At 38.7% G+C, this 18,164-nt stretch overlaps 1 protein-coding gene across 1 annotated transcript; it reads right to left on the minus strand.

Annotated features, from left to right (window-relative positions):
* Window positions 1–1,330: 1,330 nt before the first annotated feature.
* LOC117298246 (transmembrane and coiled-coil domain-containing protein 3-like) lies at window positions 1,331–18,142 on the minus strand. The gene is made up of 15 exons (XM_033781383.1): window positions 18,012–18,142; window positions 16,005–16,565; window positions 15,126–15,299; window positions 14,218–14,316; window positions 13,104–13,295; window positions 7,554–7,682; window positions 6,697–6,789; window positions 6,120–6,312; window positions 5,532–5,741; window positions 4,657–4,793; window positions 4,256–4,406; window positions 2,826–2,905; window positions 2,339–2,488; window positions 1,931–2,055; window positions 1,331–1,588 (listed from the first exon to the last, which is right to left on the minus strand). Exons 2-14 carry the CDS (start codon window positions 16,428–16,430, stop codon window positions 1,939–1,941), a joined length of 2,151 nt encoding a protein of 716 aa, XP_033637274.1. The 5' UTR covers window positions 16,431–16,565; window positions 18,012–18,142; the 3' UTR covers window positions 1,331–1,588; window positions 1,931–1,938.
* Window positions 18,143–18,164: the final 22 nt, after the last annotated feature.

The following is an 18,164-nucleotide window of genomic DNA, read 5'->3' on the forward strand; positions in this document are numbered from 1 at the left end:
AGCAATGGAGAGCTGTTCATAGTATACATTATTGTAAGAAACGGCTCCCTCTGAAGTAACGTAGTTTTTGAGATAGAGGTTTTCTGTCTCACCCAAATAATAAAAGACTTCAGATGAAGCTTTTTGTTATGCATCTGAAAGCACAACAAGTAATGCAACAAGGTTTTTTCTTTCATTATTCTCTTACTTTTCGATGAGCAACTAAGTAAAACCTTTCACAGGTTTGTTATTTTATGCATATTTTGGGATACACCAAGTGAGAATACTGGTCTTCGACAATTATAAAAGGTGTCCAGTGCCTTTAAAGAATAAAATATACTTTAAAAACAAATGATATACGCTATTTTGTGCTACATGGAGTTTTCAAAAGTTTTTAGGTTTGAAACTGTGCACTTCTACTGAAAATAACAAATGAAAGACCTTTATTTGAGATAAACGCTGAATACCTTTTTATAAAATATTTACTTTTAAATATACTTTCTCTAAATCCAAAACTAAATAAAAATTCTTAAAAAAAGAAGAAGAAAAAAAAAGAAAGAAAAAAAAAAGGTTTTCTTCTATAATACTAAATTTAAATTAGGTAAATTTGTTAAAGGGGCACTGTCATCATGATTGTAACAGGCCAGTGACTGTACATGAAAATAATGAACTCTGACCTCTGAACCAGTGACTGCACCCATGCATAAAGTGGCTTTCACGTCACAAAAGGCCCAATCATTTTTTTCACCAGCACGCGAAAGGCCTTCAACGATCAGGGCGACACAGCCCCTTTAAACTTAAAGAATATCATTGGTTTGTTTTGCGTACGGTAAGGAACTAAGCGCACAGGCAAATAACCATGTTGTCATAATAATGTTGTCAAACTTCTCAACGCTCACAAATATTTCTTGTTTTAATTCTATTTGGTGTCTTTAACTTCAACAGCAGGGCCCAATTTCATAACCCTTACCTTAACGACTATTAATTTTGGTTTTTACCCATACACCGATGTGTGTTAGCACTGTATACTCAGTACTTTCCCGAGTCCTGTGAAAAAATATCACAGGCATGTACTTCTTTTTTTTCTTTTTTTTTTTCACAGGACTTGGGAAAGTACTGAGTATACAGTGCTAACACACATCGGTGTATGGGTAAAAAACAAAATTAATATTCTTTATCCCCGATGCAAACTCAACATCTATTATACCTTAACGATGAATCGGCACTTACACACAAGTAGGGAATTCTGCGCTTGCCCATTGCCCATTAGCTAGAGGTAGTGTGTAAGACATCTGCTCTAGAATGGCAAAGGGTGTGCGTTCGAATCCCACCTAAGTGATTCACACGCCTGTGATTGTTTTCAATGGACTCGGGAAAGTACTGAGTATACAGTGCTCCACTCACATCGGTGTATGGGTAAAACCGAATGATATTCATTAGGATAGAAAATAGCAGCCGTCAAAAAATATACTTTTATTTAAAAAGAACAAGCTGCAGAAAGACAGATAGATAATTAAAATAACCTTATTTTCTGAACAGATTCATATCACATCGAGATAATCACAGTTCTTTCAGCACACCAGATTGTCCAGCAGTCAAATATTCTGACCTGAAAAAAAAAATGAAAAAAATAAAATATAAAACAAAAATTCACAAATTCTGTCTGAAATGCTTGTCCTCTAATGGTGCTGGATTTGTGGCATGGTGTACCTCCCCTATTCTATTGTGTTTTCATTGCGCTCTGGGAACCTTGGGAATTCTTAAGAGGATTTTTTTTTTAGGGAGAGGGGGGGGGGGGGTGTAAGAGTGTAGGAGTTTTAGTTATTTGGTGTTGGTATGAGCATTGAGTATTATGTATTGAGTGCTGAGTACTGCGTGTTGAGTATTGAGCATTGGGTATTGAATATTGGGTATTGTGTAATGAGTACTGAGTATCGAGTGAGGAACTCACCATTGACGTCACCTGATGATAGTGGGACGATGTTGGATTCGTCTACATCTCCATAGTGAGATCCGCCATAAGACAGGAGCGAGGAGTAGACTCAATGTTGTTACACTTAGTATCAGCAGGTAAACCTAATAAATAATAATAAAAGTGGTTTCTTTTGTTACTTCAGAGGGAGCCGTTTCTCACAATGTTTTATACTATCACCCTCTCCCCATTACTCGTTACAAAGTAAGGTTTTATGCCAATAAATATTTTGAGTAATAACCAATCGGGTCCCTTGCCTTTAATGACACAGGTGTCAAGACTTGGACTCGAACCCACACTCTGCTAAACAAAAACCCCAGAGGCCCTAGTCCTGCGCTCTTATCTGCACGGCCAGGAGTTATTTCTTAAACTGGCAAAAAACCTCACCTCTCTGGAGAGTAGACCAAGCCGCCTGGCCCGACTACCGAGCACAAACGAGAACTCACTGACCTGGGCCAGTCCAGATGCCACAATCCACTTAATGTGACGGGTACTGAGAGGTAGGAATATACCCAGTACAAACACCGCTGTGGAAAACTAGAAGAACAAAAAAATGATTGAGTCAAACGTTTATCAGAACCCTTACAAGGTAGAAAGGAAAAAAAACATTATTGTGACCAATTTCGTAGTGCTCAAATTGTAAAACTACGTTTTGTTCCATAAAATGTTATTATGAAGTAGTTATGATACCTCCTAAAACCCACGGGTTCTGCCGTTTCCTCGGCAAGTAGACACTGTATACATGGTTTACAGCTGAAACTTTCACTTTGCCTTCAAATCAACATTACATTGACAAAAACCAATCAATGACCCTACCTTTAAGAGTAAAGGTGGCAAGATAATTAAGATTACTAATAGTTGTCTAACATCTCACCTTCATCACGACTACTATAAGCGTGAGCGTTGTTAAAAACGTCAACTCATACAAGACGAAAGATGGGAAAACATGCAGCCCTGAAAATAATTACAAGCTGGTGAGGGTAAATTTTTTTATAATCAAATCGAAGTAATTTTCATTTTAGTTTTAGAGTGTGACAAGTTAAAGGATTTCAACAGATTTACGTTAAACTTACAGGGTTTGAAGATAATGATAGTGGAAAGCTTCCCTTCAAATAATACTAACTAAGGTTGTGTAGTTTTTAAGAAATGAGTAAAACAAGTCACAAAATAATTTTGGTCTCATGAGACCAAAATTATTTTAGCATGTAAAATCCCCTTAACCAGTTATGATATTATACCAAAACCATAGCATAACTGGTTAATACGTTTTTACATGCTAAAACTGAGACGAAAATTATTACCTTTACTCATTTCTCAAAAACTACAGCACCTCAGTAAGTCAAATTTCAAGGGAAGCTTTCTACTATCATAATCTTCAAACTGTGAAAGTTTAATGTAAATCTGTGGACATTGTGTTTTTTGTTAGGAAAAAGTACATAATTATACCCTTCTAGTGAGGTTAAGAGTGCCGTCTACCTGAATAAAACCAAACACACAACAGTTGTACATGTCCTCTGGTTACATTCAGCAGACCTGGCTATGCTTGTTTTTTATCCAACTCAGAAATTGGGGTCCACTGTTTGGAAAAGGAATTACATGAAGATAACAGGTGTGAGTTGGTAAAGAGAAAAAGGACGTGGGCCCAATTTCATGGCTCTGCTTATCGCAGAATTCTGCGCTTACGATTGTGATTCCCCGCTTACGTGCAAGCGCCGAATTTCTGCGCTAGCCTTGTAAGTGTAGAATGCCTAGTAACTTGAAGTACGCACATGCAGAAGCCAAAATTCGCCGCTAACCCGTGAAATAGGCTTGCCGTAAGCACAGAATTCCCTGCTTCCGTAAGCACAGAATTCCCTGCTTCCGTAAGCGCCGATACTGTGCTTACCGTAAACAGAGCCATGAAATTGGGCCCAGGCCTCTTTCTTTAATGGCGAGTTCCTGTAATGCATTACAAATACTGCCATTAATGTGATGGTAGGTGGTGAACTTTGGTTGCTTCTTGTCATAACCTCTAATAGCCTTCTATTCTTGTTGACTGGTTATACCACAGACATGCAACTTTGCTAATTGCAAAAACAAAAGAGGAAATGGCCGATCACACTTCAATTTTGTACAGTGTTTTTCAGTTTTCGTGTAATGTTGAAAAAGCAATGAAATGTGAATTGGTGGAGTCAAGGATACCAAGGGCAGTTACCCTGCTGTGGGATTTGAAACTCGGAAAACCAATTAAATACATAACAAGCGACTCATGTGGCTCATAAAAGGGTTTTAAATATAATACAGAATCAAAAATGTACAAATTACCGATTGCACCAAAGAAGAGAGCTGCGAAGAAATCTCTGATTGGTTCAATCAGTTCTCTGATCTCATCGGCAACGGAGTGACCCATGGAACTTAGGATGACGCCAGCTAAGAAACAACCCAACTCCATGGAGATGCCCAGCATTTCAGTAATCTGTAACCAGGGTAAAATAATAATAATAAAAATAATAAAATTAAGGCGCTTAATAATTCTATATCATTATTATTATTACTCGTTACTAAGTAAGTTTTTATGCTAACAATTACTTTGCGAATATATCAACAGTTTCCAGTGCCTATAATGTAAGCCACTTGGAGATTTGAGAAATTTATAGCAAATGCTTTAAAGTAAAGATAGTTCTATAATTTGCAGTGGATGTGACCCATGAACTTTAAAACCTTACCATGAGCATGATGAACGCCAAAGATACACTGCCCATGATCAACGTCTCTTTGCTTCCCTTAGAATGAAGTCGTTGAACGACACGAGGCAAGAGGTAGCGTGACATGGCTACGCTCAGTACCACCACAAACACAATAGCTAAGGAACAATAAGGAGACCAAAATGAGCTTTATCAATTGATTTCAAATCTTTGAAATTGATTTGGATTTCTTGATTGATTTTGGATTTGAACTTGGCATGGCAGGGCAATCTAGAGACTAAGATTTGCAGTGGTACCATGTAATCTTCTTGAGGAAATCAGGACGTTTAATCTGCTGTGGGCTTTGCGACTGGGAAAACCAATGAAATACATAACTTGTGACTCCTAAAGGGCAACACATTGATCGGAATAAAAGTATAACAAGTTTTTATATAGCACCAAAAGGGCGTCTCAAAACTCTTCCAACATTATTACACCTGGTCACTGAGCCATTAAATTCATTCCTTAAAATACCTCAGCTCCCTGGGGAGTATACAGCCTGCGTAACAAGTAGATTAAGATTAAGATTAAGATTAAAAGAAAAAAGAAAAAAAAGAAAAAGAAAAAAAAAAGTATGCGCTACTAAGCAAAATAAATCACAAGAACCATCTCTGCCCATCTCTACCCATTTACCCCTGGGTGGAGAGAAGCAATTATAGTTAAGTGTCTTGCACAGGGACACAAGTGTCACGACCGGGACTCAAACTCACACTCTGCTGAACAGAAACACCAGAGCTTGAGTACGGTGCTCTTATCCGCTCGGCCACGAGACCCCAAAATAGCATTTTTAATAATTATAAAGATTCAGAACTTTACAAATTACTGATTGCAATCTAGAAAACTTAAACATCATTTACCAACGAGCACTTTAGTCAAGACGGCTACAGTACTAAACAGATCCGTGACAGCATCGGCAGCATTCTTCTCTCCAACCTTTGACACAATTGCTGCAGTGTCCACTCCAGCGAGGGCAGGCAGCATCGCTACCAGGAGACCTAGTTGCACGTCTTGCATCACTAGGATGCCGAGTAGAGTTGAGCTGTATTCAAACTCTGGCACATCGATAGCTGAAATCAACAAGATAAGAGAACTTAAACATACACATACATACATACATTTCATTTCATTTAGACCACGGCTACTTGAGCGACAAACTATTAACGGGAATGCAATTTAAACTTCAGTAGGATTTGAAACTTTGCATGGTGGAAATACGATATGGAAAGGTTTGCGGTAACACCATGTAATGACTATCTCTAATGAGGTGGGGCGGTTCTGAAAAGAACCAGTGGTTTCAACTCGACGTTTCGATCAGTATGCTCTGATCGTCTTCTGGAGAAAGCAGAAGACGATCAGAGCATACTGATCGAAACCTGGAGTTGAAACCAGATGGGAAACTTAATTTAGTTTTAGAACTTAAAATCGCATGCTTGCCACGTCCTCACCGCTTTCTTTGTCAGCTTTTGGATGTCCAACACTGAGGAACTTGACGACTAGAGGTGTGCTCGAGAGAGAGAGACAAGCCGCGATAAACGCACTCTCGCTGGGTATGATGTCTAAGACGAATCCAAAGAAGATGCCGAATGCAACCATGACAACGGTCATAGTGATGCTGCCGAACACGGCAACACGCCATACCTAGGCAAAGGATTGATAAGTATTATCTGAGATAGTGTAACAGCAGAGAGTTCTTTTGTTACTTTGATTCTGCAGCATGTATGCTTCTTTTTTTGAAAGGGCAAGGGCACCAAGGCATTTTCTCCTTAGTAAAGGGCACCCTATGAGAACATTTCTACTGGAGCATTTAAAGGGCACCAACGCAAGGGGGCATAAAGGCAAATTACCTTTGGTGCCTCCGTGAAGTATCAGGCCTGTTTTGGTCTTCAAAAAATGTCTGGTGAAGTACATTTTGAGCCGCAGGTGCTGCAGGCTTGTGGATTTTTCTCCCTGAGCCCTGACCCTATTCTATTCTATCTAAATGAAACCTGAAGAATGCTGTTAGTCGTACTTTTTTATCTTTACCTTTTTAATTTTCTCAGGTGAGAACTCCAAGCCAACAGTGAATAGAATAAAGAAGGCACCAAATTCACCCAATGTTTCAAACTGAACGAGGGCCTGGAAAGAAAGAAATCAATTCAAGACTTGTAATGCAAATTGGGTCACAGCACACTGAAAGGTACTTTCAAAACTAGTTGCTAAATACAACCTTAACAAATGGGCGGACCTTGTAGCCATTTTTTTCCTGAATAAGATGTCCCGATACACTTTAAAAGATGTTTTTGTACCTCTTTAGATTGGGGTTCAAAGAATATAAAAAAAAAAATAAAAAAAAATGATTCAGATTGCACAGTAGGTCTTTGAAAACCAAGATAAACACCTTGAAGTAGACAACATTCCAAAGACCTTGTCTCAATGCACAGCATCAATGGGAGACTTTCCAACGCTAGGTGGCAGCAGACATACCGGGTAAATTTCCATTGTTTACGTAGTTCTGAACATGCGCATAATTCTGAGAACAATGGATTTACCCGGTAAGTCTGCTGCCCTCTATCGTCCCAGAAAGTCTCCCATTGGCTACACTCTTGGTCCAGATTAATGGCCACAGTTTTTGAAAGTCTTTGGGGTAAACCTGACTTGTTCCGAGCCTATGAACCAAAAGCTCATCACATATACTGACTTAAATTTTTAGATTTTGAAACTTTGCATGGTGAAAGTATAACTGAGAGAGGTTTTTTGTAGCACCATGGGAATATCTCTTTTGAGTAGTGTTGGTTTTGAAAAGAACCGATGGTTAACGACCCAACGTTTCAATCAGTATGCTCTGATCGTCTTCAGGAGAATGCTGGACTCTGTTGCTGGATGGTGCTTAAGTGACTTACTTTGATCATGTTGAACCCAGATGAGCCTAGTATGACCCCAGCTACGGTGTAACCAAACATTGTAGGTAGACCGATAGATGAACACAACCAGCCACAGATGAATGCAAGAATAGTCATCAATAAAATATCCTGCAATAACAAGAACAACTAGACATTAGGTGGTGGTGAACAAACACAAAGCTGTTCCGTGTTCTTTTGCTTTGATTATGTGTTAACAATACCAAGGAGTCTATAACTGAATGTTTGAAAAATACTGTACAGTGTCTTGAGTTACGGTGCCACTTCATGGGGTCACGGTAACCTAAGGCTAATCTCTAACGCCCAAGGAGTCTGTAACTGAAAAAAAGTTAGAAAATCGGTTGTGTAGTTCTTGAGATATGGTGCCACTTCTGGTTGACCCGGAAGTAGAGGTCAACTTGGGGTCATGGATTTTCAAAGTTTATTTTTAATGCCTTAGGAGGATAAAACTGAACAAACAGGATTGAAAATCGGTTGTATAGTACTTGGCGTATGGTCCCACTTCCGGTTCACCCGGACGTAGAGGCCAACATGGGGTCACGAGTTTTCACAGTCAATATTAATGTCAAGGAGTCTGTAAGTGAAAACAAATTGAAAATCGGTTGAGTAGTTCTTGAGATATGGTCCCACTTCCGGTTGACCCGGAAGTAGAGGTCAAATTGAGGTCACGGTTTTTCCAAATTTTTCTCCTATCCCCAAGGAGTCTTATAACTACAAACATTCGACATTCTTAAAGAAGAATGTCGTCTTCCTGTGATAATTTATCTCGGAATGTCGACATCCTAAAAGTAGGATGTCGTCTTCCTGTGATAATTTATCTCGGGATGTCGACATCCTAAAAGTAGGATGTCGTCTTGCTGTGGTAATTTATCTCGGTATGTCGACATCCTAAACGTCAGTTGTCATCTTCCTGTGATAAATTATCTCGGGAAGTCGACATTCTAAAAGAAGAATGTCGTCTTCCTGTGATAATTTATCTCGGAATGTCGATATCCCAAAAGTAGGATGTCGTCTTGCTGTGATAATTTATCTCGGGAAGTCGACATCCTAAAATTAGGATGTCGTCTTCCTGTGATAATTTATCTCGGGAAGTTGACATCCCGAAAGTAGGATTTCTTTTGTTGAAAGGATTTTACTTGTATACGTTTTGTTAACTAGTATTACATTTCCAACAATATTTATAATATTCATGGTCATAAACTACGTTAAACTAAAATAATGGACGAAACAAAATGTCCCACGTAAAACTCCATAAGGTTTGGAACATAATGGTCCCGCAAGTTCAAATACGCGCGAGACTTGCTTAGTCTACACAGAAGGTAATAAATCATTTATTACAAGCAAATGCAATCGTACAATAATAGAAAACAAAAACTAAAAATCAATGCAAAACACATGTAGGGGATGGAGGGGCCCATAAAAAGCAAACCTTAACGAGTACGGACCCCCCCCCCCTTTTCTCTAACGAAGAAAGCAATGTAAACAATTCTATTTAGTGGGTGTAATCTTATGTAGCGGCAAAACAATTCAATTTACAGGAAGAACAAACACAAAAACAGTTAGCGTAAAATAAAACTTAACCATATATTTAAATGAAACAGATAAACAAAATACCAAAAATAAATACTAGATAAATTGGGCCCCTCAACTCTTGCTGGGAAAAAAACCATGTTGAAATATACCATTGTTATCCATTAGAGACGTTTTGTAGTCACTTTGGTTGGGGAGCGAGGAATCTAGCAAAAACACACGAAAATCCAATGGCTGGGACATCAGTTTATACACCAGACAAATCTATTATATGGATATTCTTTTGAAAATATATTTTGTGCATATGGTCCGTGATTCATGGTCCGTTGAATTTAAGTGGGCGGTTGTATCGACAACAGACTTTTATCCTTTTGATCACCATCAGCCCCATGTATAATAAACTTCAAGGGCTGACGATTGCACTTTTGGTATTGTCATTGTTAAACTCCGGTTCCATTGTGTGCTGTCTGTTACCCTCCATACATAGATTTTCTTGTGAATAGTAGCTGTGTATGATTCATGGTTCGCTGAATAATGTGGCGATAACAAACTTTTATCCTTTTGATCACCATCAGCCCCATGTATAATAAACTTCAACGGCTGACGATTGCACTTTTGGTATTGTCAATGTTAAACTCTGGTTCCATTGTGTGCTGTATGTTACCCTCCACGCATAGATTTTCATGTGAATAGTAGCTGTGTATGATTCATGGTTCGCTGAATAATGTGGCGATAACAAACTTTTATCCTTTTGATCACCATCAGCCCCATGTATAATAAACTTCAACGGCTGACGGTTGCACTTTTGGTATTGTCATTGTTAAACTCCGGTTCCATTGTGTGATGTCTGTTACCCTCCACACATAGATTTTCTTGTGAATAGTAGCTGTGTATGATTAATGGTTCGCTGAATAATGTGGCAATAACAAACTTTTATCATTTTGAACTGAATGCTTGATTTATTATCTAGAGGTAAATGCTGGAGGCCAGTAAGAGTATTGTGCACGTACACCATGTAGTTTTTGTTGGAAACCATTCGCTAACAGCCATTTATGTTACCATTTGAAATAAAATCAGAAAATTTATAAGTTTGCTTGTTGCATAAAATTAAATTGAAGATGATGCCTGAATTGATTTTTACGATCAGAGTTGGACTCTAGACTGACGTGTTGGACTCCTTGAACACTCCAAGTGGTTCAATAGGTAGTGCAATTCCAATACTTATGCTGATGTTCTCATGATGTCAGCATCAACAGGAAGTTCCAACAACTTTGTCCCCTTGTACAATTAAATATGCAAATATGGGTCACGTGGTTAATAAATAACGATTTAAAAAAAAAATTTGGGTCGGTGGTTTGATGTTTGATCTAGTACAAGTTGATTTCACAGAACTCTTAACCACCAAACTCTGCCCTTGTGATCACCATTTTTCGCTTACTGTGTTTTTAAACATCATCGTGTCATGCATGCGCACAGGTTATGTTGGGCTAACATTTGAGAAAAAGAAAAGGCAACACTATCGATATAAAGATAAGAATCAAACTTAAATATTACAAAGAGAAATATATTTTTAGTTTTGGGGGATAAAAAAATATTGATTTCGGACGGAGATTCGAACTCGCAATTCTCAGATGTGTAGTCGCGACTGATGACCACTAGGCTAGAAGGGCACGATGTAAAAATGGTGGGTTTTTACATGTGTGCATCAACAGAGGGGATTATGATCCGGCGAAATAGTTCTCGTTTCACGATTTTGCGACCATTGTCACTAAATATGAACTGCTAACGCCTATAACTATTAAGTAGGGTTGAAATGTAGTATTAGATGCCTTAAGGGGGTTTTTGACGACGACGTCGATGTCGTCAAAAACCCCTATCTAATCACGCACGTTCGTTTTAACGAAACCCATGCACAGAGTAAATGGTCCAGAACGCGGTTAGAAAAACAAGGACAAATTTAACGCACGTTCTAACGAAAATCCCAAACCTCCGTACTTTGTGTGTGTACAGAGTAATGTGTCCAGAACGCGGGTAGGAAACAAAATAGTATAGACTCCTCTCAAGAAGTCAACAACTCATTGAGGTACATACTGTGTTGTATTACCAAAGAGAATGTTTCACAATAACATGAAAGTGACTGCATCAAGTTTACAAATTAAAAATTAAAATGAAGACCACGTGGTTAATTAATTAAGAATTTTAACACTTTTTTGTTAGAGTAAAGCTTATGTTTTAACCTTCAATTTGATATATGATTTAACTCTTTTATCCTCATACTTTAGGAGACGGGGCCTGAAAAAAACGCTGTACAAACGCTATGGGGTTTTAGGCGGAAACAAAGAATAATAATAGTAATAAAAATAATAAAAATCTCGACGAAAACAACACCTGTTCCGACGGTAGGTCGGAACAGCTAAAAAGTCAAATTGATGCATTCAAGTTCTGCATCATTAAAGGCAGGGTAAACTTTTGGTACAACTGTCAAGGACCTGGGGTGTTTCACAAAGAGTTAGGACTAGTCTTATCTCAAGTTAGGACCAGTTACTCGTCCTAACTTAGGGCTATCCATGCAGTTTGTATATCTCCTAGGACTAGTCCTAAGTTATTACTAGTTCTAACTCTTTGTGAAATCGACCCCAGTATCCTGATCTCACTAGGTGTATCCCAACATATTCATCAAATAACAAAAACCTGTGAACATTTGGGCTAAATACAGACCGGCCATGTTGAATTCGTCATACTGAGACAACAATTATTTTTGTGACATTGTTTTATCCATTTCTCAAAAACTACAGCATCTCAGCAAGTAATATTTTAAGAGAAGCTTCTTACCATCATTATCTTCAAACCATGTACGTTTAATGTAAATATGTGGACATTGTGTTTTGTGTCATATAAAAAGTATAAAAAGCTTTAGACCTGTGGTCAAGTGTACAATTTGAACCCCTGGTGAGACATGTGTCCAAAACAAATGGACCATGGTTCGTTTGCAGAATTTTCTAGTGTGTGGGCAGTGTGATTGTAAGTAAAATATTGATAAATTTGAGAGTAAATGAAATTCACATCAACAGCTGGTTTTGGAGATGAGACCAGATGGCTTGGCCTACGGAATATGGATTTTTGTTAATATACACATTTCTTTTTAATAAGTAGGTTGACCTTGTATATTTGAGAAGGATTTGAAACTTTGAATGGTGGAGATACAATCTACGTTTAGTAAGGTTTGTGGTAACACCATGTACATGAGTAGGATTTGAAAGTTTGCACAGTGGAGATACACTGTTTTTTTTTCTTCGAACACAAAAGTAAACTCTTTTAGTTAAACTTCACTTTAGGTAAAGTCCCAATGCCAACAAGTGTATTGGTTTTGTATTCACTTTGTTTCCTGCCGCTGTTTACACTTTCTGATTACAAAAAAATCCTGAAAAGAAAATTGGGTGTGGTCCGTCTGGGATTATCTCTTTTGCAAATACACCGTTGTCCCACTTATAGTAAACAAACAAATTTGCTTTTTCTGTGTTCTTTCTGCCTCTCTCTCATGTCATGTATTTCCACTTGACTGCTTCTGTTACACTAGTGTACCTGATGAGTGTTGTGGTGTCATTAAGCCTTTGAGAAAGACTCTGCTAGGGTCGCAATGTCAGGCCATTTACATTTGTTTGCAAGTTTGACTCATTCAAACCCACATTAAAGTCCATTTGAAAGTGCTTGTAGCACAAGTTTGTTAGTTTCCCCCCTACTTTTTTAAGGGGGGGGGGTGTATCTCAACCTTCTTTTCTTCCTTCTTCCTGAATGCCTAATTTTGTAATTGGGTGTTTTGTTTTAACTGGTTAAATAAGACAATATCAACAAAACAAAAGAATGAAGAAAAAAGAATATCCAATTTATTTATTTCATCCTTGAGATATCGGTGTACAAAATGTTTATCTTGTTTGACTTAGCATTTAAAAGTTGGTACAATAAACAGTGAGTTGAATTGATTAATTTGGTGATTTATCGTACCTTTAGTAAGTGGTGATCTTCCAGGGGTACTGTAGTATCCTTGGGTTTAGATAAGACGTACTGGTTGTTGCTAGCATCAATAAGATGGCTCATTCCTTGATAACGGTTGTCGGAATTCGCACCGACCGCTCGCCGTAATTTGACGACGTCTTCGTCCAGGCGGACCACGGCTTCAATCTGTGCTCCAGCAGCCTGATGGATAGTTTTAAAATGAATAATACATTTTCACATTTTTGTGACCTACATGTTTAGATAGAGTCTTTATCAATATTGTAACGTACTACCAGCGGGTCCTTGCTTGCTCTGCAGCCAAACGCAGACAGAAAACAAAACGAACTCAAATTCTGTTCAATACGAGCTCCTTCTCCAACAGCAACAGTTGGGGAGGTTTTGCTTTCTGCTCTACCAGCCAGGCTTCTGATGGGTGATACCAAAACCTACATTCGTATGGACTGCAAAGGGGGTAACCCTGTTTCAGCCCTAGGAGTAGGTGGCAACTTCTCCCCATGAGAAAATAATTGATTTGTAGCCCACACCTTGAATGGACCCTTTCCATGAAATATGCTAATTAAATTCACGCATGCGTTACAGACCCTGTTGGATGGCAAACAACATTGAGTTGTGCACTGAGCAGACGCGCAATCGCGTCTGCGTCACGCACCCATTAGCCGTGTACAAAACAGCACGGTGTTCCCTCATTTTGCCAACCAAAACGTTAGTGCGCACGCGCTACGTGCAATTTACATATTTCATGGGAAGGGTCTATTGGCCTTCATGCCTTGTGTGTCTGGCGACTTGCGTACAAAAACAAAGAGAACAAATATTTTTGTTTCAGTGCTCACTCACTGAACTCAACATTTGATCTGTCTATAACACAACGCAATCTGCGTATCTCTTGGCTCCAAGCTGGCTTCTTCCCATGGGGCAAAAGAATACATAGGTCTGTCTAACATTCTAATAGTCCATACCTCTTCACACCTACATGAAAAATTGGCAAATCATCAATTGGGGGAGAAAAGTTTTCTACTTATGTGGTGCTACTTTCTTTTGCTGTTTTTGGTTGTTTTTTGGCCGAGCGGCACCATGAAAGTTTCCATTATTAGTAAACTCTCACCTGTTTGGACTGGTCAAACACATCTTCACCTATTTGATTCTCCAGTAGGTCAGCTGCCTGTGCCACATCCAATAAGATCTCATCCAGCATTGCTTCCACCTAGAACAAATCAACCTTATATTTAATTCATACATCACTCAGGGTTTGCCCTTAGGTGGGTCTTGTCAAAATTAATACAGGACAGGCAGTTGCTAGTTGGATAACAATTATTAGATGTACGATTTTATGTTGGATTTTTGTCGGAGTGTATTTCTATGAAAGAATATGGTTTTACACGTACTCACTGACTGTGAATTTCTCCATGGTTTCTATGTGACATAGTGAATTAACATGGGTAGATATCCTTGTCTTGGACTTATCCGCCCAGTTAAGTCACCGTGGCTGTGCGGAAGTCTTCCTCGACCTGTTTCGGCCTGTTGGTTTTAAATCACAGTCGTGGCAAGTTGACGGGGAGGTCAGTTAACCATGCATCCATACTGGATTTAATGTTGTCATTTTACAAAAAAGGAACATTACAGAATTGGTTTTGCTTGCAAAAATGTTGCTGGCAGTGTAAGCACTTTATGTAATCCAGTTTATGTAAACTGACAAACCTGTAGAAGTTTGAGATCGATTGGCCATCTGGGTCACAAGAGAATAGTGAAAAACCGATTACAAATTTTACATTGCATCGATGCCAAAACAAAAATGAACAAAATGCTCCCTGAGCGATAAACTCCAAACGCGAAGTTAGACATTTGTTTCTCATCAAATATGAAATATTGTAAGGGAAGTTTTCTACTATCATCATCATAAGACCGTGTATGTTTTATGTAAATCGGTGATCTTCACGATTTTTCTTTCTTACCAATTCTGTAACGTTCCTTTAACAAAAAAAGTCCAATTGGCACAGAGTGAACCTGCGTTACCTTGCTGCGGTGAACTGAAACAGAGGCATTATTGTGCTCCTTGTAAGCTAACTGGTGCCTCTCCGCTGCTAGGATGTCATTGTACTCAAGCTCCTCTCTAATCGTTGCTTGACGGAGAGCCTCAAGACGTTGATGACTGCTCTCCCTTATATTTAAGATGTCTCTGTAGTTACCCTGAGACCGGATGTTTAAGTTACAATAATTTAATTTTAAGAGAAGGTGTTCGTTTGGCAATCACTCTTTTTAAGACTAATGACGATAAAAACTGACTTGGTTAGAGAAGTACAGCTGCTTTCGATAGTATACACAGCATTTTGAGAATCATTTGAGAATCATTTCACTTGGAAGTAATGTGGTTCAGGCCTGTATGCTTTGTTTTTGAAAGGGCAAGGGCACCAAGGTATTTTCTCCTTGCTAAAGGGCCACCTATGAGGAATTGTAAATTTCTACTGTATCATTTCAAGGGCACCAAGGCAATGACCAGGGGGCATTGGGGGCAATCGTCTCCGTTGCCTCCGTGAAGTATCAGGCCTGTCTTTTTTATCCACCTCAGGGAGGATGGGTGTTTTATTCAACTATCACAACTACTTTTTGGGCTGCAGATTGTTGTTGCAATGTTAGTAACCTTCCTTCGTGATGTTCAAAAGAACTCAAACATTCTTGGGACCATAGTCAAATTTCCATCATCTTGTTTGTCCTCCTACAGTTTTTTTCTGTGTGTCTGCTGACTCTCTATGTATTTCCACTTCACTGCTTAATGTACGTGTATAATGTTACACTTTGTTACCTGAACGTTTTTGTGTTACATGTAGCCTTGGAGAAAGTTTCTGCAAGAGTCCAACCGTCAGTCCATTATTTTTGAGGGGGTAAGTTTCTTACCTGTAATGCTCTCTTTAAACCATTGAAAGACATTTGTATTGCATCTTCACTCTCGTTAAGTTCTCTCTTAAAGATGTCAAACATGTGGATCCGGAATTTCTTCTCTAATAACTTGATGCTTTTGTCTTTGTGAACTTCCCCAATGGCTCCGTCCAGCTTCTTCATGACCAACTTCTTGGCCTTCTTGAGCGCAACTAGACCTTGGCAGTTGTTGTTCAGCCAAACGTCTGTCTCTTTAGAAGAGGACTTGTTGCCATCCATCGCTCCAGACTCTTTTCCGCGATGCAGTTTGATGGCCTTATGAACAATTTGCTTTTTGGGTTTGGCGGGGGGTTTGACGGAGAGTACATGTACACCCACCACCAGAATTGTTGTCAATGTGATGAACATGAATGTCTTAGATGATGATGTGGCCAGGTTTGTCATTGTGATCAATTGTAACGTTGTGTGTAGAAGTTGAACTTGAAGAAATTGACAGTTTTGGATGACGTGAGATTAAGACGTTGTCATGGTTGCAATTACAATGTGGTGATTCATGCACACATTTTTGTGAATGGCTTCCTGAAACAAAGAAAAAAATAATAATAATTGGCATTTATTTTAATGACACTATATCTTAGTGAATTAAATTACAGTGCAAACCTTAAACAACAAGTAAACAAATTTATTAATTAGTTCATTTTTAATTGATAATGATAGTCAAATTCCACTGCAATAATTGATTAATGTTGAAGTATACATGTTTTTAATGATCTTCTTGAATTGGTCTGTTGAGTTGGCATTTAAAATGAAAAAGGGTAGACTGTGAGTGTGTTGAAGCACTACCTCCATGGTTGAAGGTTCTAATCTATCCACCAACCATCATGGTTGTAAAAAATAGGGGTGCGTGGAAAAGTGATGCGCATGATGATCATGATGAGACGAAAAAGGGTTTGGGTTGAGCTAGACCCAGTAACTGGGGCGCTGTATTCCTTTTTCGAAATTTTGACATTTTCTGTCATACTATAATACTAGCATGACAGAAAACAATTAATGTCAAAATTTCGAAAAAGGAATACAGCGCCCCAGTTACTGGGTCTAGAACTCTAGGTGTCGGGACACTTCGTACCTTTGCCACTTCGTACCTTCTTACAAGACACTTCGTACCTTCTCACGAGTCACTTCGTACCTTCTCACGAGACACTTCCTACCTTCGTACTAACTTGGGATTTCTGCATCATTTTTTTTTTGTGTGTGTGCTTTGTGATCAGATGATTATTAAATAAAAGCAAATCGAACCAACTGTTACTATTTTGTTGGGACACCAAGGAGCCATTTTGACGATTGCATGATTGTTTGACTTTAAAATATTTGTAAAAAATATTGGTGGAAGATGTTGTCCTTGGCGGTAATAAACTTATACAAAATATTAATTTCACATTAAAAATGACATTCACATATTCAAACAAAAATTATAATTCATAAAGTAGCTTATTATTAATTTTGTATCTCAACGAACATTAAATTATTGAGGAATACACACTTTAATGAAGGTACGAAGTGACTCGGCCGAAGTGACCATCAGCTGAGTCACTTTGTACCCCGCCCACGGTACGAAGTGACCAATTTGGTTACAGTACGAAGTGTCCCGAGAAGGTACGAAGTGTCCAGGGTACGAAGTGTCCGACATCCGAACTCTAGCCTACAGTACTAGTACTACTAGGGACGGGTTGAGCAAGAAAACATTCATCCAAATTAAACCAATATCAACTTTAATCATACGATAGCGGAACAAACCTCATCATAGTTCTAGGATTAGGTTTTATATTTAGTAGAAAGAGTACAAACCATGGTTTCCAACCACGCCCCGCCTATATACCCACTGTACTAAAATTAAAGTGTCCCGCTGCCGCGCTATGGCCTATGCATTTTTACACTGATTTGAAGAATGTGATAACCGGACCCTTCCTTCCTTGAAATGTTAACTGTCACTGTACAGTTTTGTAATCACATCTATACAATACTTACAACGACACAAACTGGATGGCCAGTCTGCGAGCCCACCGTCAACATTTTGTGTTTTATAGCTTTTTATGAGCCTGAAATCCAACAGTGCAACCAACACAACAGCGGTCATCGAAGTCACCACCACGTCTCAAATCCATTTCCCAAAACAAACTG

This window comes from Asterias rubens, chromosome 13, assembly GCF_902459465.1.
Source record: "Asterias rubens chromosome 13, eAstRub1.3, whole genome shotgun sequence".
NCBI classification, from domain to species: domain Eukaryota; kingdom Metazoa; phylum Echinodermata; class Asteroidea; order Forcipulatida; family Asteriidae; genus Asterias; species Asterias rubens.